We start from the raw sequence: 25,914 nt of genomic DNA on the forward strand, positions 1-25,914 counted from the left end.
AGAAGCGTTGCCTTGCAGGGCAAAGTACGCCCACACTGGGAATGCTTTGCTAGCAAAGTGGTGTGTAGTCTCCAGGGCAGGTAAAGGTGCGTGGAACCAGGGAAGAGCTGCTGCCTCCTGCCCACTGCCCACTGCCGTGTCCCCAGCACTGTTCACACCAACGTGGAGATGCCACAAACCCCGCTCCACCCTGTGCTCAGATGCCACCTTTCAGATGACCTTAAAGAGGAGCCAGGAGGTCCCAGCAGCCATCACCTTTCAACCTGGCCATTCCCTCCTGACTCATAACCCTAGGATAAGCTGGAGGGGGTTGTCCAGAGCAGAGGTGGCTGGGGCAGGGTGCTCAGCCCGCAGCTCTCCAGGGCTGGGCAAATTCACCAATGCTTTCCTGCCTCAGCACTGCTAGGGGACGGGGTCCCTGTGACCAGAGGGACCTATGCTCACTGTTGCAGCACAGGAGCGGGGGGTTTTGGGCTAGAAATGCACCCCCTGACCTGGCTCAGCACCACTGATCATGCTGGACAGGCAAGCAGAGGCTCATGGTGATCACAACCCTTTACATTTCCTTGGCCTGACATACTCATGCTGTCCCCAAGTACAAAGATAACAAGGAAGAAACAACTGTGATATCTTAACCGCAGGCAGCCTGGGAGGGGAAAGCCTCTGATTAGGCACAACTCCTCCTAATGTCTGTGGCCCCACGTCCAGGCTTGGCCAAAACGAAACAGAAAATAATGCCTTAGAAGAATAAATCATTTTTCCTCCTGACTGTGTGTCATAACTCTTCCAAATACAACTCAAGACACTGGCGGTTATCAGTGCTGGGCGCAGCCCGGTTCGCCCCAGCCGTGCCATGCATGACCAGACTTTGGAGCCAAGTTTCAGGCTCACAAGCCCCCACACACCCTGCCCACACCAGGGACACCCCACGAACAGCCCAGCCCTGCACAGCACCCTCAGAAGCACTGGGCTCAGCTTCAGAACTACTGGCAGCTTTTCAAAGTTCAGACTGGTACTTTGCAGGAAGGATGTTACGGGCAGCACGGGGGGAGATGGAGATGGCATTGAGTGCCACGAGCAAAGCCAGTGGCATCCAGTGACAGCCCCGCCACCCTCCTTGCACCATTTCAGGATGCAGATTTCAGTGTAGGCATGGCTGCAGGGAGATTTTTCCCAGGATGATGCTGCATCCACCCACATTCAAATCTCAGGCAAAGGGTGGAAAAATAAAACAACACAAAGCGCTCTGAGCATCCCTGAACAAGAGCAGATGTGCAGACTCCATAAAAAACCCCCAACTTTCTTAAAGACACCAAAGCTGTCTCCAGAAAGATGCCACTGCTCACAGCATCCACTGTGGCTTGGGGGCGCACAGGCTGGACCGGGGGGTGTTCAATGGCTCCCCCACCCATCGGTGGGCACACAGGCAGGACAGACAGACATCCCTCTCCTGCTTCATCCACTTCACACCAGCATCCTTGCAAACTCAAAAAGCCTTGAGACAACTCTGTCTCCCCGCACCTGCAGAACGCTCCCTTTGCAACACCCCTCTTCTTCATCACCATGTCCATCTCACCAGGGTTGGACCTGAAGACAAATTAATTATACACAAAAATTGCTGAAAACCCTGAAAATATTAAGTGGCTGAAGCTATGGCAGATCCTGCCCCCAAGAGAGGATGTGGGAACATTCCCCCAACAGCAGGAGCATGGAGAGGAGCCCCCTTGCAGCCTCCTCCCCATCCTTGGTGTCCAGGGCAGGGCCTGGGGGCTGCAGGAGCAGGTGGCACTGCTGAACTGTGTCCTCACCCACCCACCCCAGTGACCACAGCCTGGCCATGCCGTCCCCTCCCCGGGGCGAGGAAGGAGTTAACATGTATTTGCTAGGAGAAAGGAAGGACAGTCCAAGCTGGCCTGGCAGAAGAGGCAGAATTAGCCTATAATGGGGTGAATTAATGGTTTTGCTGGGGCGGTGACACACAGAACTGGAGGTTTCCTAACAGCAACCCTGCGGCTAATGGAGAGGGACCCCATGGCAACGGGCTGTGCCTCCACACGGACACACGGCATCGCCCGTCTGCTGCCACGGGAAAGGGCCAAGTGTCCACTTGAAGTGGAGCTGCAGCATCGACACCCCTGGGCTTCATCTCCAGGCTCTTCCCCCGGAGCAGCACATGCCCATGGGCTCTCGGCTCCATCCCCTGCTCCCACAGTGCCTTCCCGGAGCGCCAGGAGACGCCGGCACAGCCACAGCTCTTAACTTGGCCTGGGCAGCCCCATCCTACAGCCAGGCTGGATGATCCTCCATGCAATGGCTGCTCTGCCAGGCTCGCGGGGTAGCCCCAACCTTTCCAGTTCCTGAAATTAAAGAGCATCCTCTGCAAAGAAAAAAATAACAAATCCTTTTATTCTATGAACACATTTCAGATAAAAACTGCTCCCACTCACAGAGGTAGCACCAAAATTGCTTAAACTCACATGCGTGTCAGGGTCGACAGCAGCATCAGGAGGTTTCTCTCCCTTCCTCCAATGGGAGAATCACCCTCTTCTAAGGCAAAACTCTGCTCTTGTGTTCCCTTAACAAACCCTAGGGTTCCCCCCCACCTCCCAAGTTTCACTCCTGGTGTTTTAGCAGACAGCACCACAGCTAGCAGATTCAGACAAACAAAACACCCCTTTATCTTCCCTGTGGTTCATAAATCCCTCAAATGCAGTGGTGTATCTAAGCCCAGACCCTCCTCAAACACCAAGGATACAGTCAGAGCATCACAACGTGCCCACAACCCTCAAAGGATTTGGAGCATCTTTGCACATGTGCAGACAGCAGGAAGCACACAGTAAATGTGCCGGTGCATTTTTAGTTACAAAAAGCACATTCCTGTCCCAACTCAGCCCCACTTTGCAAGCCCAGCTGTCACAGTCAGACACAGAAACACAGTCAACCAGCAGCGCTCTTTCAAAAAAAATATTTATTAGCTCATTAAAGTGACCTGTCATCGCTGCTGCTGCCAGATCAAGTTTGTAGAAACCCCAACACTTCAAGCACCTGACTCCTTCCAGCCAGAGACAGCGTGAGCATCGCCGCAGCCCCACGGCATGCGCATGCCCTAGAACAGGACCAGGTGAGACTTGCAGCGAGCTGAACGGTCGAAGGAGTACTGAGGGGGCCAACCACCCCATTACAGAATGGCTGCTCAGACTCGGCGGGGAGGCAACAGCAGCATCCAGCTCCCACGGGATGAGGCGATCAGCAAGATGCTGGGGACCAGGGACCAGCCGGATCCTGCACCAGGGTCACACCTCAGTAATAAGCGGAAGCTCCTCGGAGTGCTGCCGTCCAGCTCATCTCCCTGCATACATCTCTGCCTCATGGCATGATCTTCACTACCAAAGGGCTTTGCTGAAAAATGGCTGTTTGCTTAAAAAAATCCCCCCAAAATGGATTTTTTCCTTTTTTTGTTTTTTTGTTTGGTTTTTTTTTTTTTTGAGAAAACTAGAAAGAGACCCTAATCCTCAGAAGTTACAGCTCTTCCTGGCCTTCTGGGTTTGTGTCTCCCCAGTCCTTCCCCCAGCAAACCTGGGCAACCCGCAACGACCAGTGTCATGAGAGCTCCTGCTTGTTCCTGCCACCCAAAGCCAGCATCACGCAGAAGCCAACCTCCCAGGGCTTGCATCTACGCTGCCATGTGGAGCCTCTTCCCGGCTGCGATGACCGCACAACATCCCGTGGACAACCTACCCTTGGTGTCCCCTCTCCCTCCCTGGAGCCCCCAGGCACCAGGCGCAGCCAGCTCCGATGCACCCCAGCAGTTCATGCCAGACCCCTCGGCAGCCAGATTGGTGCCTGCTCAGCACTTCGCCTGCTTTTCCCTTCGCTACTGCCTTCGCCCTGCCCTGCGCCCCTGCTCCTGCCCACTCTAACCGCTCCAGCTACACCTGCAGATGAGGCAAGGCTGACGAGCTAAAACAGAGTAACTATTCCATGAGAGCAGGGGAAGAACGCTTTATAAAAAAAAAAAATAAGCTTTTTTTTTTTCCCTTCTCTCCTCCAAAAAGGGCAGAGCGTTTTTTTGCCTTTTGCTTCTTCAGGCATTATTTCCTCCCCCTCCTTCCCTCTGACCTGCACCTTCTCATTACAGACGTGAGCTGCTCTGAGTCTCGTTAACCCGTGCCCCTCATTACACCGCTCCTCATCCCACAGCGCAGCCAGAGAAAAAGGCAGTTCCACCCAGAGCGGCACGGCCAGCGTCCCTCCAGGCGAGTCCCCCCTTTCACTTCTGCTCTGCCTCGTCAGCCACTGCAGTCACCTCGATGGCGGCGGCAGCGTGCTCGTCCCCGGTGGCACCGGATGGGACGGTCACGACCGTGCTCCCGCTGGGAGCCATTTGTGTAACGTTCTGGATGGTCGTGCCAAGTCCTGGCAGCGTCAGCAGCTGGAAGGGGCTCACCACCTTCACGACTGTGCTGCCATCCTGGACTGCTGCCGTGCTCAGCACCGTCAGGTTGGAAGCATCCGGGTGGATCTCCACCGTGCCAGGGAAGGTAGAGCCGGCGGAGGCCAGTACTGTGTACCCTCCCAGCAGTGGGGAGGCCGGGGAGCTGGCGGTGGGAGGTTGGGACGGGCTCTTCCCTAGCACGGAGGGCGGGAGGGCTGAGACCACTTTGCCAAGAGGGATGTTGGCAAGCTGGGAGACGGGCACGCCGGGGGTGACGGCGAGCTGCGCTGGCTGGGACAGGACTTGGGAGGTGATGGCAGCTGGTCCAGAGGTGGCCCTGGTCAGCCTGGGACGTTTTAAAGGCGTGGGGACGGAGACAGGTGTGAGGGTCATCAGGACATTGTTGAGATGCTGTGATTTGTGCTTCAGCTCCTTCGCTCGCTTGCGGTGCTCGTCACACTGCTGCTCCAGCGCTGGAGAGAGAAGAGGGTTGGCTCAGCCCGGGCCTGGGACAAGCTTCCCAGGGACTGTGACACCGCCTGGAGCAGTGGCAGCCAGCCCCGCCGTGACTGGGTTAGCACGCACCAGCTTTAACACCCCCCCACCCCCCACCCACCTCCTTACACAGGAACAACCCATGCTAGCAGCGATGGCCACTGGCAGAGCACCGGCATGTCCCAGGGGAATACCTGCCAAATCCCGCGTGTACTGCTCCCGCGAGCGATCCATTTGACACTTGTGGCTGGCCAGGACCTTCTTGACCAGGTCCAGCATACCAAAGTTCTGGACTACGTTGTTGAGTAAAACAGCATCTTAAAAAGAAGACACAGATCTTTGAGGAAAGCAAAATTCCCCATGCAAACTATTTACGGCTTGGTAAAAAGCCACACGACAGCAAACACATCAGCTGAGACGGCCAAAATCTGTGGGAGGGTAACGCAAGAGGCTGGGGAAGAGGAGAAGACAGGAGAAGTCATGAGAAAGTGCAAGAGGTCACTAGAGTACAAACAGTGCTCTCCTGCTTAGCAGGGGTGATAAGAAATCTGCTGGCACAGTAGCTGGTTGCTGCACCGTTATCCCGATGGCCTAAATTCCAGCTCGGTTCCCAAGCCAAGCGCTTGCTCAGACCCAGAGCCAGAGCCAGGATGCCCCAGGCAGAGGGAATTGGAGAACTGAGGCCACCTGAAGCATCCCCAAGCACAACCACGAGCCTGCCCAGGGAGCAGCCAGAAATGGGATTTATTGATGGTGAACTATCTCCCTGTAGTCCCACCAAGATATCCCCGAGGAGGAAAAAGAAAAAAACAAACCACAAGCCCCCTGCTGAGATGATCCCGAGCACCCATGGCTGGGTCCTTACCGCTGAGCTGCAGCGGGGGATCCTGCGCTCGCTGCTGCAAGCCCTTCATGGTCTCCACTAGCTCCTGGTGGAACTCGTGGATCACTTCTTCCAGGAGACCTGTGTCCTTCAGGCCTCGCCAGAAAGCAAAGGTGTCATCTGGGGAAAGAGAGAGCACGGGAGAACCTCAAAATCCTCGGAGGGGGTTTGAAATGGCAAATGCGCTCTGAGATCCCCTTCTGGCCCCTGCAAGGGTGAAGCCCCGACAGGCTGCAGGCAGAGGGTGCTGGGGCAAAGCCCCGCCAGCGCGTACCCGGAGGGGCAGCTGGAAAAGGATACGCTTTCCCCACCCTCTGTCACACACAAACAGGACACCAATGCTACAGAAAAGCCTGTGGCTCAGAGCACACCAGAGGAACAAGTAAGATTTTATGACCCCTCTGATTATTTTTTTCCCCTCTTTCTCCTAGAGCCACACCGAGCACTTGGCCTACACTTTGATATCTTAGCGCTTACAAACAACTTCATCCCCAGCCGATGCTGCCGCCAGACCACACGCAGACAGGATACAGTGCAGCACTATGTGCCGGTAAGCAGCAAACAAATAATGCCAGTGGAGGCTCAGGCAGGGCTGCTCCAGCAAGAAGCGTGCTGCTCCTCGTCCCTGCTGTTTCCCTCTTTCCCTTCACCTCCTCCATCCACTGCCCTGGATGCGCTGAGCCCGAGCCCAGTGGGATCCTAAGCCGTACCTCCGATGCTGGTGCTCCAATCGCTGGCATCCTCACAGGTTTCTATGGTAATCGTAGCTGGGGATCCATTCACTGCAACCAATAGCAAAAAAAGAAAAGAAAAAAAACCCCAAGTCCTGATTTTTCTCTGTATTTTTCACAGGCTGTTTCTGAGGGAAGCACTCCCTTGCTGCATTTCTGTGACTTCTCCTTTTTACTGCACAGGACCACTTTTCCTGGAAGGTGGCTCTCAGAGCAGAGTGGAGAGAGATGCCTAAGCGGGTGGTGGAGCCACACGCGTTGCTGTGCCACCAGTACTTATTTTTCCACAGTCGAGTGCAACACCCTGGGGATTAGTTCTGCAACCCCTGCACAAGAACACACGCCCAAGAGCAGCATCTCCCTCCTGTTTCCCCCGTGCACACACACTACTACTGCTCAGGGCAAAAGTCAAACAGATTTAGAGTCTGATTTGTTTTGGCAGTGCTTTTTTACCCAGCTTACAGTTTTGCAGGACTGGGATGTCTGGAGGGTTTCTAAAGCCTCAAAGGGGAGAGCATCCACCCGCTGTGTGGGGATGCAGGGGGGCTCCCTCCCTCCAGCTCTGCCACATCTCAATGCTTTTGTTACCATAGAGCCAGGGGAACCAGCGTCATTTGAGCCGTGCACAGGAGCGGGATGAATGGGAATCTGGCCAGAGACCTGTGGTGCTGTGTGGAGCGTTTGTAATGCTCAGCCGCTGCCACTGAATCCAATTACTCTCCTCCTTTACTCTGCAGCCTTCAGGGCTCTGGTTATTCCAGCCCAGCCCAGTAGCGTGGGAAGCATCTCCCCGTTAGTGAGCTGATGTCCGCGTTTGACAAGAGGGCTGGGGACAGGCTGCACTGTGCCCTGGCATCGGCTTCCCCACCACAATCCTGCGCTGTGGTGCTGAAGGCAGGTGCAGAGGCTGAAGGCTCACTCTGTCCTTGCTCCGCTCCCACAGACACCAGCAGGAGCCGAGGGTGTGGGGCTCTTTGGGGGCTCCTCAACTCTCAGAAGTAAAAGAAGTTAAGAAATACACAAGTACTTAAAAATCAGAGAGCTTTCCAGTAAAATAGTTGCCTGTAATTATAGGTTAGTTTAAGTTTAGGGCTACAGCTACGTAGCCACATCATCATTTAAATGCAGCATACACGAGTGCAGATAAAAAAATAAATCTGTTGTAACCTCTAGTTCTTTTTAATCTTTCATCAGACAAATCCCATAATAATTCAGCTGAGGAGCCTTAATTGAAAATCCCTGAGTTATTCTGGAAGTCAGGTCAGAGCTGGGAGGAGGAGGGACCCCTTCTCTGGCACCTTGTGCAGGAGAAGCCAAGCTGATCCCTGCCTCCCGGGACAAGCCCTATGGACACAGTGCCCGACCGGCAGCGAGGACAAAAGGGAACTTCATCAATCAATGACTACTGTTTTCTTACAGATTAATTGTAGTCTTCTGCTTCAGCTACACAGTTTGGGGCAAGGCAGGAGGCCAGAAGGGCGGCTCTTCGGGTCATGCAGTGTTACAGAGCAACTAGGTGAGTTACTGCATCTCTGCCAAGATGCTCTAACAACGACTCTGCCTAGCTCTGCTATGGGGGATCCTGCAACAGAGCAGGGAGAGAAAGCAGAGGATAAAACAACCCGTAAAGCCAGAAAGAGAGGCAACCATAAGGGGTGTTGGTTACGCGGTGCTCGTTGTGCTTTAATGCTTTACCACCCCTGTTCAGGGTGCGAGGAGTGGCTGGACGTACCATCCGTAGAAGCAGGAGTGAGAGGGATGTACTCTGTCGATGTCTGGCTGGTCAAGGATACCCTGGCTCCGGTCAGGTCGATTTTGGTGCTCCGGCAGGTGTTGGAACAGACCTTTGTGTGCTGGTAGAAATCCAGCTCTCCTGAGTCCATGATCTTCCTGAAAGACAGGGAGCAAGCACAGGGACAGGCACATCAGCAGGAGCAGCGAGCTCTGAGACACAGCTCCTGGCAGCTTTCGCCCCCAAACTTCTTAAAAGTCTCAAGTGAAAAGCAAAAGCCAGGAGAACAGGCAGAGGCAACGTCCTGCATTCCCCTTGACAAGTGTACCTGTGTCCTGACCTCAGAGGCAGTATCAACTAAGAATTAATTAAACCAGCATCCACAGCCTGCTCCGTACTGGCCACATGCACAGATCCAACAACCACGCAATACTCCAGGGGCGGTAAAGCCTTTCAGGAGGCTGGGATGGGGAGAAAAAAAGCCCATTGTGCTGCAGCAGATTCAGTTTCTGACCACTTCCCTGCTGCATCCCGCATCCTCCTGTGGGATGGAGGAGGGGGAGCGGGACTTCAGCCCTCTGAAAAGGTTCCTCTCCAAGTCCAACCCAGAGAGGATGAATTCCCTTTGTCCAAGAAAGAAAGTCCTTTTTTCACCATTGGAGCACTTGAGAGGCTCAAGAGACACATGAGTTTCTCCTAAGGATATATCCCTGTAAAACTAAACGTACTTTGAGAAGCACTGGGACAAACCACTCTCAGCAGATGATCTGCTGGCTGGAAGCCTTCAGGGAACACACACCATTTAGAGCCCAAACACTGCCACTCCTGCAACGGCAGCACAGTGGGGAGAGCTTTGCTTCATCACCCTGGGCCATGCTCCCAGACAGCAGTTTTATCCCTGCCCTGTGATGCTGAGCAGGGTTCTCCTCCCTGGGATCTCCTGACCTGCTCTGAGGACACCCCTGCCTTTGTATGAGCAGCACACACCTGCCCCGAGTGTTCCCACACGGCTGTGGGGTCCCCAGAGCAGAGGCAGAGCTGCCCTGTGCTGCTGCCCTCCCACCCCCCCAACAGCAGGGCAGTACCCAGACTCCAACCAAGCTGGTCTCACTGCTCTGAGCAGGCTTTTCTGCCATGGGGTCTGTAATTCTAACTCAGAACCCTGGCTGGGACAGAGGAACTCCTGGTTTGTTGAGGGAGGAAGAAGGTCCCAGCTTGGCCCCCCCAGCACCTCCCTGCCAGTGCCCTGCAGCTTCCAGCAGAAGGGTTAGCTGAAGCCTCAGCTCAGGGTGAGACGGCCTGCCGCCTCCTCCTTCCCATTTTGACTCTACACCTCAATGAGATGGAGCATAACCCTATTCATAAACTAAAATAAGGTGTCTCCGCTTAAGCAGAGGAGGTTGAAGCACTGGCACGTGATCTTCCCAGGCTAAGCACGCCGCCTCCAAAGCACCCCCAGGCCTTGCTGGCCAACAACAACCCCAGCTTCCCAAGATTTGCTCCCATGGGCTGCTGGGCTTGCCTTCACACATTCCTCATCAAGTCTTTTTTTCCCCTTGAAAGACCTGCCTTGCCAAAGCATAAGCCTATTATGCAAAATCTATGTGGAGCAAAAGCTGCTTAGAAGGAATATGGGAGCCGCCTGTATTGAAACAGAAGAATAGGGGCAAAGGCAATGTCACTCTGTGAAAAGAGTACAAAACCACTGACAATTCCTGGGGAAGGAGGTGATGCTTTTTTATCCTGCCTACAGGCAGAGACAGACTTTAATTAAATCACAGTCTCAGGCTGGTGTTCAAGAAGACCGTAGAAGAATTAAATTACCGTAGTTAAGACTACAGAAAAGAAATACTTGCATAAATAAGCTTTAAATAAGTCCTTGGGGGGGAAAAAAAAAAAGCAATGTAAAGCAGACATGCTGCAATGGGAGCATTAGCCGATGACCAGACTGACTTCCATTTGGTAAGTCACACTGGGAACCTGTAGACAGCACGGCCTGATCACCAGCGGCCATTACAATTTTCAACGACCTTACACCAGGTGGGAGCTCGGTGTGCTTCAAGTCCTACAAAGACCAAGGAAATACTTGCCCCAAATTATTCCCTCGACACAAGGATAAAGGAAAGCCACTGGGCACACTTTGGGCCAGGCTCTAATAAAGGCAAATGGTTCAGTGGTGCATTTGCCGTGCCAAAGGCTCTGTTCCACTCCACCGTCATCCCCCAGAAAGTCTCCGCTGTTGCTCTGCAGATACAAACGAAGAGACTAACCGGAGCATGATCCCATTCATCCGGATCGCCCGCTTCCAATCCTTCAGGGTCGATTTGCCCGCCAAGTGGACAAACTCCTTGGGACTAATTAGGTGATCGTCAAACTGCAAAAGGCAGAAGTGCAACATCAGTGTGACAAGCCACAAGCCAACGACAGTGTGCCCTGCAAGCATGATTCAGCAGCAGAGCCGGGCTGCCTGGCCACGTCACAGCCTCAACGTGCTGTTTACTACCACAAAGACACAGGGATGACACACACTGCCCAACCTCAGAGAAAACACTGACCCAGTTAAAAAGATTAAAGACAAATATTGCTTTCACAGACGGTTGGTTAACAGCTGCTCAAAGCCAAGGGTTCAGGGGTTTGTGTGGCACAGGGGTTTGCTAAATACCCAGCCCAGGCGGGACAGCCGGGAAAGAAACTGTAACGTGTGCAAAGTGTAATTAAGAGCAGTAGCTGCTCACACTCTTGCTAACAAGCAGACTCACAACAAAAGCCAGGCTGTGACTGGTGACGTTTGGCTCCAGGGGCACGCTACACCCTCTGCAAGCAAGGGAAGGAGAAGCTCGTTCGGTCTTTGACCTCCTGTTACCGAGCCCAGCCGCTGGTATCAGTGAAACCTCTGGCCCCTCTCGCAGCGCACACACCCCCACCAAAACCAGCTCCAGGGAGCTGGCATACACCGTGTCAGCGGCCAGCTCTGCCCCCTGCTTTCATTGCCCCACACACCCAGCTGCGCCTGAACCCACGTGCTGATCTAAAAGCAGTCTTCAGCATCAGGCACTTCTCTACGGAGCTGCTTTACCCCGATCTCAGGAAGGATTTCCCAAGCCCAGGCCTCCCCTTTCCAATGCCCGCGTTGACCAACAGAGCTCACTCTGCACTACTGCACGAGACACTGCTTCTCTGAACAAGGACATGAGCTTTGGTGCCATGACTGATCTTGGGCAGCAGCATTATTCGCAGCTGTACCTGTCCTATTGCCTCACAGATGGAAAAGACCATCTCTCCTACGAAGGGCAAGGACCATCTTTCAGGAAACCCTCTTACAACAGAGCCCAGAGGGGACGCTGCCTCAGCAGGGTATTGTTTAGCCTGTGTATAACTGCCAGCGATGGCTTATGACAGCATCGCTCAGAATATGCTCCTGAATCATGCAAATTTTAACCACGAGTTACCCAGGACACAGTAGAAGCTCTTCAGCAGGTCCCCTACCACTGAACTTCTCAACAAATTCTCAACTTCCAAACTGTTCAGGCACTGGAAGTGCCCAAATTTCTCAGATTCTTCAATAATTCAGTTAAATTGAGGCAGTATCTCTCCAGCCAAGACTGCTCAACTTGGCCAAGGCAGCAAATACTAGGCATCACAGCACCAAGAAAATTTCCTCCTTCCCCACCACGACATGGTTTGATGCAAAGCAGTGTACCAAAGCTCATTAAAACAGGCCAAGCCAGGCGAGCCTGCAACACAGGCATGGGAAGGCAGGAGTCCAGCGCTGGGGCCCTTTATCTCACCTGCACGCACTTCACGTTGATCCCGGGGCACACAAACTTCCTCCAGATGAGGTTGGCTTTGCTGTCCCCACAGGTGATGGGGTAGACAATCTCTGCCTCCAAACTGTCCTCATCTTCAGCCATCTTCACTTCTCACAGGGAACAGAGGAAGGGGCAGATCAAAAAGAAACATGAGTCACAGCCCCCAGTTCACCACACCGAGGCACACGTACAGTGAAAAAGGAGTTTTGAAGCTCAGGATTAAAAAAAAACCCAAAGAAACCCACATGTAGACGATGCATTGCGGGGCATGGTGGGGTTCATGGAGACCACTCACTTGCACTTTGCTACTAAAGCACTCAACCCCTAGATTTCTCAGGCAAGCGCGGACAGGCAGATTTATACTGATCTGGCTGCAGGTGAGTGCGTGAAATCCGCAAAGCCAGTGGCCAGGGCTGAAGAAAGTAAATTCTTGATAAAAATGAAAGCAGTGATATCGCCTGGGTAATTAAACAGTTTTACTTTAAAACTTTGGTAAGTCAACTCCAGCCCAGCTGGCCACAGCCTTTGCTCACGAAATACACTATTGTTGTAACCAAAGCCAGGGAGTTCGCTGCAAACCCGACAGCCCCATCGCAAGCTGGGAGGGCAGGAGCCAGCCGCGGGCAGGCGCAGGGCCTCACCCTGCACCAGGAGAGGGCAGCAGCCGCCCAGCCAGCAGCTGCGGCTCCCTTCCCCTCGCCGGGCTCCCCCGGTGCTGGGCACAGCACCCCGGCACAGCACCCCGGCACAGCCGGCACCTCTGCACAGTCGGACCCTCCCGACCAGCACCGGCACCGGGCTGTGCCGCTTTGGGGCGGTGGAGCTGGCACCGCTCAACCGAGGGGCTACGGCAGGGGCTGAACCTACCTAGGACCGCTTCCTTCAGGTGCGTGGAGGCTGTAAAGGCGGCAGCAGCCGCAGCAGCTGCGTTTTCGGTCTCCAGTGTGTCTTCGTTTATGTCACCGCTGGTAAGAGAGTCGGAGAGGCAGAGTTAAACCATGCGGATGTGCCACCCCCGCACCCGATGCCCCACGGAGACATCACTTCCAAAGTCACTCAGACTACATTTTCCCACAAGAGCTGGAAGTCAGCTCTGGTTCTGAAAGGCTCAGCTCCAGTTGTCCGTAGGGAGACGCAGAGCCCCGCAGCAGGCAGGACCGCTGCCAGCAGCCCTTTGAATCCCAGCCCCACGGAGCTGCCTCCGGCACGCGGCCCATGCTGGGGAGCTGGCGTGGAAGGATGCTGTCAGCACGGCCCCTCGCTCAGAAGTCGCTGCCAGCCTCTGGCAGCTTTGTCTGAGAAGATTTCCCCAGGAAAAACATGTGTGAAATATGCTCCTGCTGTCTGGGTGATGAACTGGCTGAATCCCCCGGTACACGGGATACTCCCAGAAGCAAGACCTCAAGGAGCCACAAACATGCCCTAAAGGAGTTTGACAAACTGACAGAGGATCCGTGGGCAGAATGAACATAACATGAGCTGTAGACCCTCATGGTCCAGTCTCTGAGCCTCTTACAACTGAACACAGCCAGCTGTTAGTTAATGCCATGGCTATCTGGCTGCTTCCATCCGCGCACACACACACACCCCCCCCGGAGATCCCCGGCTTCTCTCGTGCTTTGCTGCTGGAGACACGCAGCTGGTGCTGGTCCTGCGCAGCACCCGCACCCTCACCATGCGCACGCTCAGACGGGAAAGACACTTAGGTCTGGGATCCAGGATGGTTCCTCACCCCCCGGTTGGGAGGGTCCGGCGCAAGGCAGGGAGCAGGTGCTGGTACCCCGACAGACCAGACCTGCGCACCCCAGCCAGCTCTCAGCATGAACCACATTCCTCATGGGTTTTGTGTTTGGTTTTGTTATTGAAGGTGTCTCATTACTGTGGCAAGCTTGACCTGCAGGGCCAGGGCTGGGAACACAGTTAACTTTTCACCTACTTCAGCACATAAACTTCCTAAGGAAAACTGTAAGGAGAAAATAAACCTGAAATCTACCCTGGTCTGGTACCACGGGTGAATTAAAAGAATGGCCCTAGTGACCCACTGGCAACCATGTTTCCCACCTGTGATGCCAGGGGACACGCAAATTCAAGAGCAACCGGTTTTTCCATCCTGGCCTCCTAACACACAGCTCCGGGGTGGAACTGCAGTTTCAGAGCATCCCTCCCCTTGCAGCTGCAGGGCAGGTACCTGGTGGGAAGCAGCACGGAGATAAGGGAACCTGTGTGGGCGGCAGCTCAGCCTCACCGGGTGAGTAACTCAGGAGATGGTGCTTCAGAGAGCTGAGCGTGGCCCCAGCTGTGGAACAAAAGCACTGCACGGTGTCACATCCACCCTGACCCTGGAGGAAGGGTGACGGGTGACACAAAGGACTAAAAAGGTAAACTGGGAGCCAAGGCATCTGCACACAGGTGGATGTTACAGAAGTGACAGCTTGACACGAGAAGAACGGAACTTGGGTTTTCTTCATCAGTTCGTGGCTTGGTTCTTGCACTTCTCCAGACACATGTGGAGACAAGCCAGCAATGCTGCTACAGCAGGGCACCAGCACCACAAGAGACAGCTGCCTCTGATGTGCCAAGCCCAGCACTCCACAGCCCTGACTGTCTGCCTCCAGATCAAAAACCTCCACTGACTTATCTAGAAGAAACACCCCAGCAGAAATTCAACACCTGAAACACAGCTTCCTCCAGGACTCCATCGCATTTGCACCGCTCCGAAAAAGCACTGAAAGGAATGACTGGATCGGGAGAAATAATCCAGCCCACAGTTTCAACTCCATCCTCCAGAGAAAAACAAACCAACCAACTTCAGCAGCTTGTATGAAAAATTCAATGAACTAAAGTCTGCATCTGCCATGGAGATGTAACTGGGTTGGGGGAAGAGAAAACCACAAAAAACCCCAGAGAGTTTCTTGACACTGCTTCCCCATCCCATTCCAGAGGAACAGACTGAGGCAGATACAGGAGAAGGAGAAAACTCAAACACCTTCCCAGCCCCAGTGGTGCATCCCACCAAGCCGGTCCTGCCTTCCCCAGTTGCCATGACAAAGCTGGGGGAGGATGGTTCTCGTCTTCCTCCCTGGGAGAATCCATAAACCAGATGGGAGGAAGAGAAGAAAGTGCGTGCTGATAAAGCAATGGGCTTGCCTCTCCTTTCTCCTCTGCTCCTGCCTCACCTGGAAACATCAGAGAAAAGGCCTCCATCAGAAACCTGTGCTGGGCTTGCCCATCAGAAATACAAGCACCTCATCAGAGCATCAAGTGCAGGTCCCTTCCGATCGCAGATGAAAGAGAAAAGCTTCTTGCTGATTATTACTATCTTCCCATTTCCCTCTGCCTTTTCCAGTCAATCTTAAAAACACATGAACTAATTAAGCTCTTAATCATTGCTTGTATAATTATTTTTTTTTTAAATAGCAAACCATACCCAAAGGAGCACTAGAAATGGCATCAACCCTCAGGCTGAGCTTGGTTTCCGAGTGTCACATAAGACAAGCTGAAAGGCTGCTCCCCTTGTGAGTGGCGACTGAGCCAAAGCTGAGGAATCCCAGCTGGTGCTTGCAGCCACTTCCCTTATGCCAGCTGGGAGAGGGAGCCAGCGCCGCTCCGGCAGCTCCCCGGGAGGAGCAGAGCCTGGCAGAGGCAACTGTCCAAGGCTCCAGAGACTGTGGGTGGCTCGTGCTGCCACCCACCACCAGCCCTGCACCCCTGGGGAGTCCCAGCGGCTGGGATCTGCTCTGCAAGCTCAAGATCCACGTCCTTCCCATTGATCTGATGCCGTCCCGGAGCGTGGAGGAGTGAGAAGCCTGTCCACCGGCCCTTCTCCAGAGAGCTGCACGGAAAATCCTCAGGGAGACTCTGAATGCCTGCTGAGATATGCTCCGATCGTAGCTGCAAGTAAATAAAAATCATCCATCCTGCCAGCTGTGCAGAGCTGTCCTGCTCCTGGCCATCCAGGGGGCACTGGGAGGATGGGAAAAAGGCTTCCAAAGTAAAATAGGAGGGGAAATAAGAGCAAAAGGAAACAAAACTGATGGAGCCAGCCTCTGTCATGATCCGTGTCCTCAGATAACACTGCGCTGCTGCACGTGGGTTGGCAAAGGCTCAGAGCCACATTAAAACCAGAAACCGCTCTGCATCCAGGAGAAGCCACATCCCAAGTTTCACATCTGGCTGCTTCTCCACAGAGGGAGCCAAGGAAGCCGCTGTGGGCCAGCCAGCAACACCCCTCCACCCCCCGCTCTCCTGGGCATGGATGAGGCGCTCAGAAGCGCTGGCAGAGGCGGGATGCAGAGGAGCGGGGGGCACCCCCGCTGCCCACCCTGGTGCTGACGGCTTGCCCCGGCCCGCGCCCCACCAGGGCTGCAGCTGCTCCAGAGTTTTACATCAGCTGGAGCAGGACAAGGGGAACAGCCCCTGTGCTGTAAGGTACCAGCTGCCCCCTTCTCCTGCTGCCCTGCCCCGAGCCACTGGGAACGACAGGAACAGCAGGGCGGATCTGAGGAGACAAACATCTCCTTTTTGCGAAGAGCAGCAAAGAGCCACTCACCACCCCCTTATTCCCACACGCAGGGATGTCTGGATCAGACAAACCTGCCCGGATCCAGCTCCAGGTGTGAACCTGGGATTTTCTGCCTACTAAAAAGAAAAGCACTGAAACGTCTCTGGGCACTGTCCCATGAAAGACTGTGGAGACACAGAGCCAACAGCCTCCGCTACACGGGCCCTCAAGGTACCAGCCAGGCACTCTGGCCGTGGAAGCAAAGACCTGACCGACCTGCAGCTGAACAGAGCGTCCCGAGTGAACAGCAGGTCCGGATGCAAAACACCAACAAGAACGGCAGAAATTGAGCAAAGCAGCAGCACTTTAAAAATCAGACACAGTCACTCTGATTTTTTGAGCAGTGCCTCACTGTTCAGCGCTGCATGGTTTCAAGGCCACCTCTCTCGCTCCAATGGCTCTGCTCCTGCAGAGCTCTGCCGAAAAACGGCCCCAAACCCGTGCTGGGAAGGGGGCCCAGCTGCGCCGCGCTCACCACACTGCAGGCAGACTCATCTCTTGGGGGTACGCAGCCGAGTGAAGCAATCATGAAATAAATAACAGAAAAACATCTATTTAGCTACTGGTGTCCTGTTCCAACCCGGTTTGTGTCCACTCCAGCATTTACATCCGCTCAGAAGATATTTTATTTTGGGTTTGCTTTTGGTTTTTTTTTCCCTTCCCAGTTTTCTCCAAAACGTCCAACCCAAACTGTTGCACTGCTTTTTATTCCAGCTAACCCCAGCTTAAAACCACCACTGGTAACTCAGGTTTAATGGGAAAAGAGTGGAGCCTGCTCTGCAAGCTTGGAGCCACAGAGCCGGGAGCCCCGGGTATGGTCCTGGGGGTGCCAGCAAGGACCTAACAAGGAACTGGAGCTTGCCCAGGCATCGCCAAGGTCCCCGCTGTGAGAAGTGACACAGGACTAGGTAGCAGGAGATTAAACACACCCAGCCCAGCTGACTCCAACCACAGACAAGAGGTTTTCTAGCACATCACCATAGCGTACACTGACTTCATCTCTTACCCGTGCTGGGACAGGTTGGTGGTGACCAGCACCGTCTTCACCTCCTCCATGCCGCTTCCATCCACCGTGCCATCGGGCGTTGTCACCACCACCACCTCCTCCATGTGAACGCTGACGTCCGGGGTTGCCATCGCGAGGCAGGAGAGCCCTCGGTCACCAGCTGCCTGCGGAGAAGCGAGGGGAAGCCCCACGTCAAAAGGTCCCCCCTGCTAAAACCGGGCACGGAAAGACCACCGGCGCGGTGGGAAGAAGGGGAGAGGTGGCTGCAGGGGACCCACGCTCCTAAGGAGAAGGGGATCAGCAAACCCCCAACTGCTCCATCCCCAGAGGGATGCGGGGAGGCTCGCAGCGCAACGCACGCTCTGCAGCCTGGCTGAGGGCGATGGGCACAGGAAGGGGCTGGGGCGCAGGTGGCGAGGGGCAGAGTATGGGAACAGGTGGGAAGCAAAAAAAATGGCCCTGGCATTCACCAGACCTCCACGAAGGCACTCGGTTTGAAGGCGCGTTTCCAAATGTATTCCTACTATCTCAGAAGGGTTTCACGCTGCTGGAGGAGCTCATCACTGTCTCCTCCACGGCAGAAACGGGGAGTCTTCCCTCCTCCAAAGTCACACACAAAAGATCAAAAAAAGTACTGCAAGCCTGCAGGAACAAAGTGACATCCCAAAACTATTTTGAAGTGCACGTTTCTTGTAAATCAGCAACAGATTGAAGACAGCACTTAAACCAGACTTCAGCATCCGCCCCTGCAAAGCCACTATTTCATCTGCAAGCAGAAACCTGGGGAAAAACCCCAACAACCCCCTGATTAACTGAAGGCACAAGGCGCCGCGCAGCTTTATGCTCTCACGGTTTGTGTGACATCCCCGGCGGCTCCAGCCTCCATACCCAGAGCACAACGTAACCCACGGGCACAGCCCCGGTCCCCCGTCGCCCACCTCTCCTGACACCTCACGCCCTGCGCTTGCTTTCCTAGGGATTTCAGGTAACTATAGAATTAAAAGCAGTTTTAAGCCATTTAAGCAATAGGAGAGGTTGGAAAGAGAAATAAATATCCTTTACCAACACACAGATGCATAAACATCCTCCAAACACATCATTAACATTACAAGGACAGCGCAGTAAAATTTGCACACGCTATTTAGAGCCACAAAACTGTTCGCAAGTCAGCTTCTGAGGAGCTTCAGCCCGTCCCGTGAGCGAAGCACGGCTGCGCTGGGAGCAGCGCTTGCTCGCACGCAATGCCTGCGTCTCGAGAAGCAGGTGACTATGAAGCACCTCGGGGGGCAGCTGTGCGAGCACTCGCTCCCCTGCGAGGTCTGGCAGCTCCAGCTGGGACCCGTACAGAGCAGCGGCACCCAGCACGGCACCCAGCCCGGCAGAGGAGCTGCGTGGCTCCCAGCGCCTTTCCCGGGCCACCGCGCTGCCCCGACGGCTCCAACGTGACTTTGCAACAGGATTAGTGTCCTGCAGAAAGATCTGCCTGACCCCCCAGGAGATGAGCTCCCCCTCCCCGGGGCTCTTCCAAGCCCAGCAGCCACGGGTGGCGCGGTCCCTGCAGGGGCCAGCACGAAGCCAGCACCACTGTTTGCAGCAGCAAGGCACGAGGCGAGGGACGGCAACTGGGCGGAGGGCGCGAGAAACCAGAGGGTTTGCTACAAACCAGCACCGTAGGGACGGCGGAGCCGGGCAGGGCTGCAGCGCACCCCGGATCCATCGCTCCGGCACCCCGGCAGCAGCCGCTGCATTTTATCAGGATACAAACCGGCGCAGCGAGCGAAGGCGCAGCACATAGCGCAGGTGCTCAGCTGCATCCACTTTAACTGCTGCAAGTATTCCTTGCGGTGCTGTCCCTACGCCTGTCCTTGGTTTGGGGGTAACCCCCTCCTTGCTGCGTTAGTGTCACCTGCGCCAGCCACCACCCCGGTGCCCGGGTTCGGGGTGCCTGGGTTTGGGGTGCTCTGGGCAGCCCACCCAGCTCCTGCAGGGAGGGGGGGCTGCACCGCGCTGCGGGAAGCCTCAGACTCCAGGCAGGAACCAGCGTGGGACGGAGCAAAATTGGGCTGAAAACACAAGTAATGACCAGCAGTGGGGTGCGGGGGGGCTGGGGGGGAGCAGGCTGGCAGGGAGCACCCCAGCTGTATCGGGGCTCAGGGGAGCCGCATGCAGCCCCCCGAGGGCACCATGGGCGGCACCGAGCAGGGTGCGGTGGGTGCAGTGAAGATTGCGGGAGGCGGGGGAATAATAACTGAAAGGGGACAAAATAATAAATAAAAGGGGGGAAATAAGAAATAAAAGTAGGTGGAAAAATTAATAAAGGGGGAAATAATAATAAAGAAAAGGGGGGGAAATAATAATAATAAAGAAAAGGGGGGGAAATAATAATAATAAATAAAAGGGGGGGAATTAAATAAAGGGGGGAATTAAATAAATAAAGGGGGGGAATTAAATAAATAAAGGGGGGGAATTAAATAAATAAAGGGGGGGAATTAAATAAATAAAGGGGGGGGGAATTAAATAAATAAAGGGGGGGAATTAAATAAATAAAGGGGGGAATTAAATAAATAAAGGGGGGGAATTAAATAAATAAAGGGGGGGAATTAAATAAATAAAGGGGGGGGAATTAAATAAATAAAGGGGGGGAATTAAATAAATAAAGGGGGGGAATTAAATAAATAAAGGGGGGGGAATTAAATAAATAAAGGGGGGGAATTAAATAAATAAAGGGGGGGAATTAAATAAATAAAGGGGGGGAATTAAATAAATAAAGGGGGGGAATTAAATAAATAAAGGGGGGGGAATTAAATAAATAAAGGGGGGGGAATTAAATAAATAAAGGGGGGGGAATTAAATAAATAAAGGGGGGGAATTAAATAAATAAGGGGGGGAATTAAATAAATAAAGGGGGGGAATTAAATAAATAAAGGGGGGAATTAAATAAATAAAGGGGGGAATTAAATAAATAAAGGGGGGAATTAAATAAATAAGGGGGGGAATTAAATAAATAAGGGGGGGAATTAAATAGATAAATAAAAGAGGGGAAATAATAGATCAATAAAAGGGGGGAAATAATAGATCAATAAAAGGGGGGGGAAATAAATAAATAAAAGGGGGGGGAAATAAATAAATAAAAGGGGGGGAAAATAAATAAATAAAAGGGGGGGGAAATAAATAAATAAAAGGGGGGGAAATAAATAAATAAAAGGGGGGGAAATAAATAAATAAAAGGGGGGAAATAAAAAATAAAGGGGGAAATAAATAAATAAAGGGGGGGAAATAAATAAAGGGGGGGAAATAAATAAATAAAAAAAGGGGGAGGAAAATAAATAAATAAAAGGGGGGGGAAAAATAAATAAATAAAAGGGGGGAAATAAATAAATATAAAAGGGGGGGAAAATAATAATAAAGGGGGGGAATAAATAAATAAAAGGGGTGGAAATAAATAAATAAAAGGGGGCAATAAGAAGAAAAAGAGGGAAATAAAAAGAAAAGGGGGGGGGTGCATAATAAGGGCCTGTAGTTAACAAGGGGGGGAGCCTAATGACAAGGGCGGGTGGCCCATAATAATAAGGGGGGAAATGAAAAAATGTACTGCCCCACTCTGAGGAGGGTGAGGTTTTTGGGGTGCATTTGCTGCAGGGGCGGGCGCACAGCTGGGCTCCCACAGGTGCATGGGGGCAGCAAGCCGGGGGGGGGCGGGGGGGGGGGGACGCGGCGGGCTTGCAGGTGGGAGGGGTGCACAGTGGGGGCAAGCTCGGGGGGGGGGCGCACAGAGGGGGGGGTGTGTGGGAGGGGGGCTGCAGGAGACCGCAGGGGGAGGGGGTGCAGGAGGAGTGTTGCAACAAAAGTGTGGTGTGTGGGGGGGGCTGTGGGCTGCACAGACAGGGGTGCACAGGGGCGGGGGTGTGCGCCAGAGGGGCTGTGGCTGCAGAGGGGGGGTGCACGGGGGGTGATGTACAGGGCGAGGGTTGTCTGCACAGAGGGGGGGTGCACGGGGGTGATGTACAGGGCGAGGGGTGACTGCACAGAGGGGGGGTGCACGGGGGGGTGAGTGTACAGGGCGAGGGGTGACTGCACAGAGGGGGGTGCACGGGGGGTGATGTACAGGGCGAGGGGTGACTGCACGGAGGGGGGGTGCACGGGGGTGATGTACAGGGCGAGGGGTGTCTGCACAGAGGGGGGTGCACGGGGGGTGATGTACAGGGCGAGGGGGTGTCTGCACAGAGGGGGGTGCACGGGGTGATGTACAGGCGGGGTGACTGCACGAGGGGGTGCACGGGGGGTGATGTACAGGGCGGGGTGACTGCACGGAGGGGGGTGCACGGGCGGTGATGTACAGGGGAGGGTGACTGCACGGAGGGGGGTGCAGGGGGTGATGTACAGGGCGAGGGGTGTCTGCAGCAGGGGGGTGCACGGGGGGTGTGGCAGGCGAGGGTGACTGCACAGAGGGGGGTGCACGGGGGGTGATGTACAGGGCGAGGGGTGTCTGCACAGAGGGGGGTGCACGGGGGTGATGTACAGGGCGAGGGGTGACTGCACGGAGGGGGGTGCACGGGGGGTGATGTCAGGGCGAGGGGTGTCTGCACAGAGGGGGGTGCACGGGGGTGATGTACAGGGCGAGGGGTGTCTGCAGAGGGGGGTGCACGGGGGTGATGTACAGGGCGAGGGGTGCTGCACGGAGGGGGGTGCACGGGGGGTGATGTACAGGGCGAGGGGTGTCTGCACAGAGGGGGGTGCACGGGGGGGGATGTACAGGGCGAGGGGTGACTGCAGAGGGGGGTGCACGGGGGTGATGTACAGGGCGAGGGGTGACTGCACGGAGGGGGTGCACGGGGGTGATGTACAGGGCGAGGGGTGACTGCACGGAGGGGGGTGCACGGGGGTGATGTACAGGGCGAGGGGTGACTGCAGGAGGGGGGTGCACGGGGGTGATGTACAGGGCGAGGGGTGATGCACGGAGGGGGGTGCACGGGGGTGATGTACAGGGCGAGGGGTGACTGCACAGAGGGGGGTGCACGGGGGGTGATGTACAGGGCGAGGGGTGACTGCACAGAGGGGGGTGCACGGGGGTGATGTACAGGGCGAGGGGTGACTGCACGGAGGGGGGTGCACGGGGGGTGATGTACAGGGCGAGGGGTGACTGCACGGAGGGGGGTGCACGGGCGGTGATGTACAGGGCGAGGGGTGACTGCACGGAGGGGGGTGCACGGGGGGTGATGTACAGGGCGAGGGGTGACTGCACGGAGGGGGGGTGCACGGGGGGTGATGTACAGGGCTGAGGGTGTGGTGGACTGACGTGAGGGGGGTGCACGGGGTGATGTACAGGGCGGAGGGGCGTGACTGCACGGCAGGGGGTTGGCATGGGGGGGTGACTGTACAGGGCGAGCGGGTTGTGCTGCAACAGAGGGGGGTGCACGGGGGTGATGTACAGGGCGCAGGGGTGTGACTGCCGGCGGGGGGTGCACGGGGGGTGATGTTACAGGCGAGGGTGTTGACTGCACAGAGGGGGGTGCACGGGGGGGCTGCTGACTTAGCACAGCGCAGGGACGCCATGAAGGGTGTGCACAGAAAGTGGTGCATATCAGGGGGTTACACGGGGGGCCGTGGCTGCACGGTAGGGGGGGGACAGGGGGAGGGTGCCGTGTAAGGGGGTGCACGGGGGGGGCTGCGACTGCACAAAGCAGGGGGGGCACTGGGGGCTGTGGCTGCATCGTGGGGGGGGTACAGGGGGTGCATAGAAGGAGGTACATGGGGGGCCATGGCTGCACGGTGTGGGGGTGCATGGGGGGAGGGTGCAGGTAAGGGGGGCACGGCGGGGGGCTGTGACTGCACAGCAGCGGGGGGGCACGGGGGGCCGTGGTTGCCCGGGGGCGGGGGCGGGCACGGGGGGGTGCATGTAAGGGGGTACGCGCGGGGGCTGTGGCTGCACGGGGGGGGGGGGGGGGAGGCACGGGGGGAGGGTGCCTGTAAGGGGGGCACAGGGGGGGCTGTGACTGCACAGAGCGGGGGGGGGCACTCGGGGTGCGCCCGGCGGGCGGGCGCGGCTACACAGAGGTGGGGGGGGGGGTCGCCGGGGGGGGCCGCCTCGCTTAAGACCCCCCAGGGCCGGGGCCGGCCGCTCCGCGTGGCGCCGGGCGGGCAGCCGGAGGGTGCCCACCCCCCTTCCCCCCCCAACCCCCCCGCGGCGCGCGCGGTCCCGCCGGCGGCGCCGGGCGCGAGACCGGCGGGGTTGGGGGGGGGGGGGGGGGGGAGCGTGGGCGCGCTCACGCCGTCAGCGCCGGGCGCGCGGGAGGGAGGAGGAGGAGGAGGCGGAGGAGGAGGAGGAGTGGGGGGGGGGGGGGGGGGCGCGGGGCGGGCGGCCGGGCGCTGCCGCCGTCTCCTGCCGCTGCCGTAACGTCCTGACGCTCCGCAGGGACCCGGCGGCCGGACGGCGCGTGCGGAGGCCCCGCGGCGGCCGAGGCCAGGGCCGGGCCCGGCGCTTACCTCAGGCCGGGGTCCCGCTGCCCCGCTGCGGCTCCGGGCGCTCCGGCTGGGCGGGGGCGGGCGGTGGGCGCGGGGAGGGAGGGAAGGGAGGCAGGGTGGGGGGGAGCGGGGCTCCGCCGCGCGCGGCACTCGGCCCCCGCGCAGGCGCACGGCCGGGCCCGGCTCCCGGGACTTATTTCGCGGGGGCGCCGCGGCCCGAGCTGCCTGTGAAATAGGTGCCGGGCCGGCGCGGTGCGCCTGCGCGACGGGCGGGAGGGGGTGCGGGGCGGAGAGGGCGCGCGCCGCCCGGGGCTACCCGCGCGTGGGCGTCACCGTGGGCATCCCCCGGCTGCACGCGCGTGTCCCCCGGCCCGGCGCCATCCCGGGGCTCCCTGTGTGCGTGCGGGCCTCCCGCGTGTGTCCCCGCGTGTCGTCTCGTCCCCGTCCCCCCCCCGTGTCCTGCATGCCCTGCGTTACCTGCGTGTGTCCCCGCGTGCCCTGCACACCCCTACGGGGCTCTTGCACGTCTTCCCCCGTGCCCAGCGTGACCTCTGGGCTCCCGTGTGTCCTCCCTGCCCCGGGAGCAGCGTGCCCCCGGGGCTCCTGCAGGGCCCCACCGGCAGTGTCCTGCATGCCCCCCAGGTCTCCTGCGTGCCTGCCCCGGCCTGCCCCGCCAGTCCTCTGTGTGTATCACATGTCCCCATGCCCCCCCCTCCCCCGGACACCTACCCCCCCTGGCTCTCCTGAACATGTTCCCCCGTGTCCCCCCCTCCCAGGGCCCTGCATGCCCCCTGGGATGCCTCTGTGTGTGTGTCCTCCAGGGCCTAGTGTGCCCCCAGCCCCCGTGCCCTGCATGCCCCCCATGTCCCCTGCACGTGTCCCCTGGGCCTGGTGTCCCCCCCCATGTCTCCTGCATATGCCCATCCCCACTCCAGGGCCCGCAAGCCCTTGTGTCTTCTGTGTATCCGCCTGCCAAGGTCTCCTGCCTGCCCCACCCAGGGCCTGGCAAGCCCCCATCTTCTGCCTGTGCCCCCTGTGCCCTGCATGCATCGGTTTGTGCATGCCCAGCGTGATCCCTTGCGGTGGTACATGGTGCCCTCCCTCTGCATGCACACCCTCCCTGGGCCCCCAAACGTGTGCCGCCCCCCATCCCAGGCACGGCTGCATCCTGCTGTGTGTGCTTGAGGCCAAGTGTGGGTGCTGGATGCCTGTTTCTTCCCCCCCCGTGTGGGGGTGTGCACGGGTGGGAGGTGTGCACATGCCACTTGGGGGTGCGGAGCATATTTGATGGGGGACTGGGGCCTTTGGTGCCACTGGGGGACAGTGTGTGCCGCTCCCCACAGCATTTTGGGGTGTCCAGCACGCAGCTCGGCAGTGGGTGCCACCCATGCTCCCTCTTGCCCAGGCAGTGCTGGCTGCCCCCACTGCTGGGCAGCACCGGAGGCTGCCGGGGTTCAGGGTGGCATCGGAGTGTCACCAGTGACCTCCCAGCCTGGACCATCCCAAGGGGGAGCGTCAGGCATCTCACCCTGCAGTGCTCTTCGGCACGGCCCGCGCTCAGAGGCCTAATAAAACCCGAAGAGATAAAGGAGTGCTCGGAGGGCTCTCGCTGTCCTTATCAGCAGCGAGTTGTAAGAGGGGAGATAGAAATGTGTGTTTTGCCCCTGCAAGGGAAAGTGCCCTCTCGGTGGTCTGCAGGCATGGTGGCTGTTCAGGGTGGCTCAGGAGTTGCTCCGTTAAGGCAACACCAACACCTCCTCCAACCTGAGATGCCCGCGCTGCCCCTGCACTTTGCAACCC

The 25,914-nt window shown here is 56.8% G+C and overlaps 1 protein-coding gene across 6 annotated transcripts; it reads right to left on the reverse strand.

The window, feature by feature from the left end:
- Positions 1-2,950: 2,950 nt before the first annotated feature.
- Positions 2,951-24,222, reverse strand: GMEB2 (glucocorticoid modulatory element binding protein 2). 6 transcript variants are annotated; one of them, XM_037402416.1, is made up of 11 exons: positions 24,136-24,190; positions 18,128-18,294; positions 17,653-17,816; positions 12,953-13,050; positions 12,065-12,192; positions 10,547-10,650; positions 8,277-8,434; positions 6,524-6,595; positions 5,796-5,933; positions 5,125-5,247; positions 2,951-4,908 (listed from the first exon to the last, which is right to left on the reverse strand). In XM_037402416.1, the coding sequence occupies exons 3-11, from the start codon at positions 17,781-17,783 to the stop codon at positions 4,271-4,273; spliced, it is 1,590 nt and encodes a 529-aa protein (XP_037258313.1). In that variant the 5' UTR covers positions 17,784-17,816; positions 18,128-18,294; positions 24,136-24,190; the 3' UTR covers positions 2,951-4,270. The 6 variants fall into 6 exon arrangements, with proteins under 6 accessions (XP_037258313.1, XP_037258311.1, XP_037258312.1 ...); XM_037402414.1 differs by lacking the exon at positions 18,128-18,294 and having other exon boundaries at positions 24,136-24,222; XM_037402415.1 differs by lacking the exon at positions 24,136-24,190 and having other exon boundaries at positions 18,123-18,771.
- Positions 24,223-25,914: the final 1,692 nt, after the last annotated feature.

Source organism: Falco rusticolus, chromosome 10 (genome assembly GCF_015220075.1).
Source record: "Falco rusticolus isolate bFalRus1 chromosome 10, bFalRus1.pri, whole genome shotgun sequence".
Classification (NCBI taxonomy): Eukaryota; Metazoa; Chordata; class Aves; order Falconiformes; family Falconidae; genus Falco; species Falco rusticolus.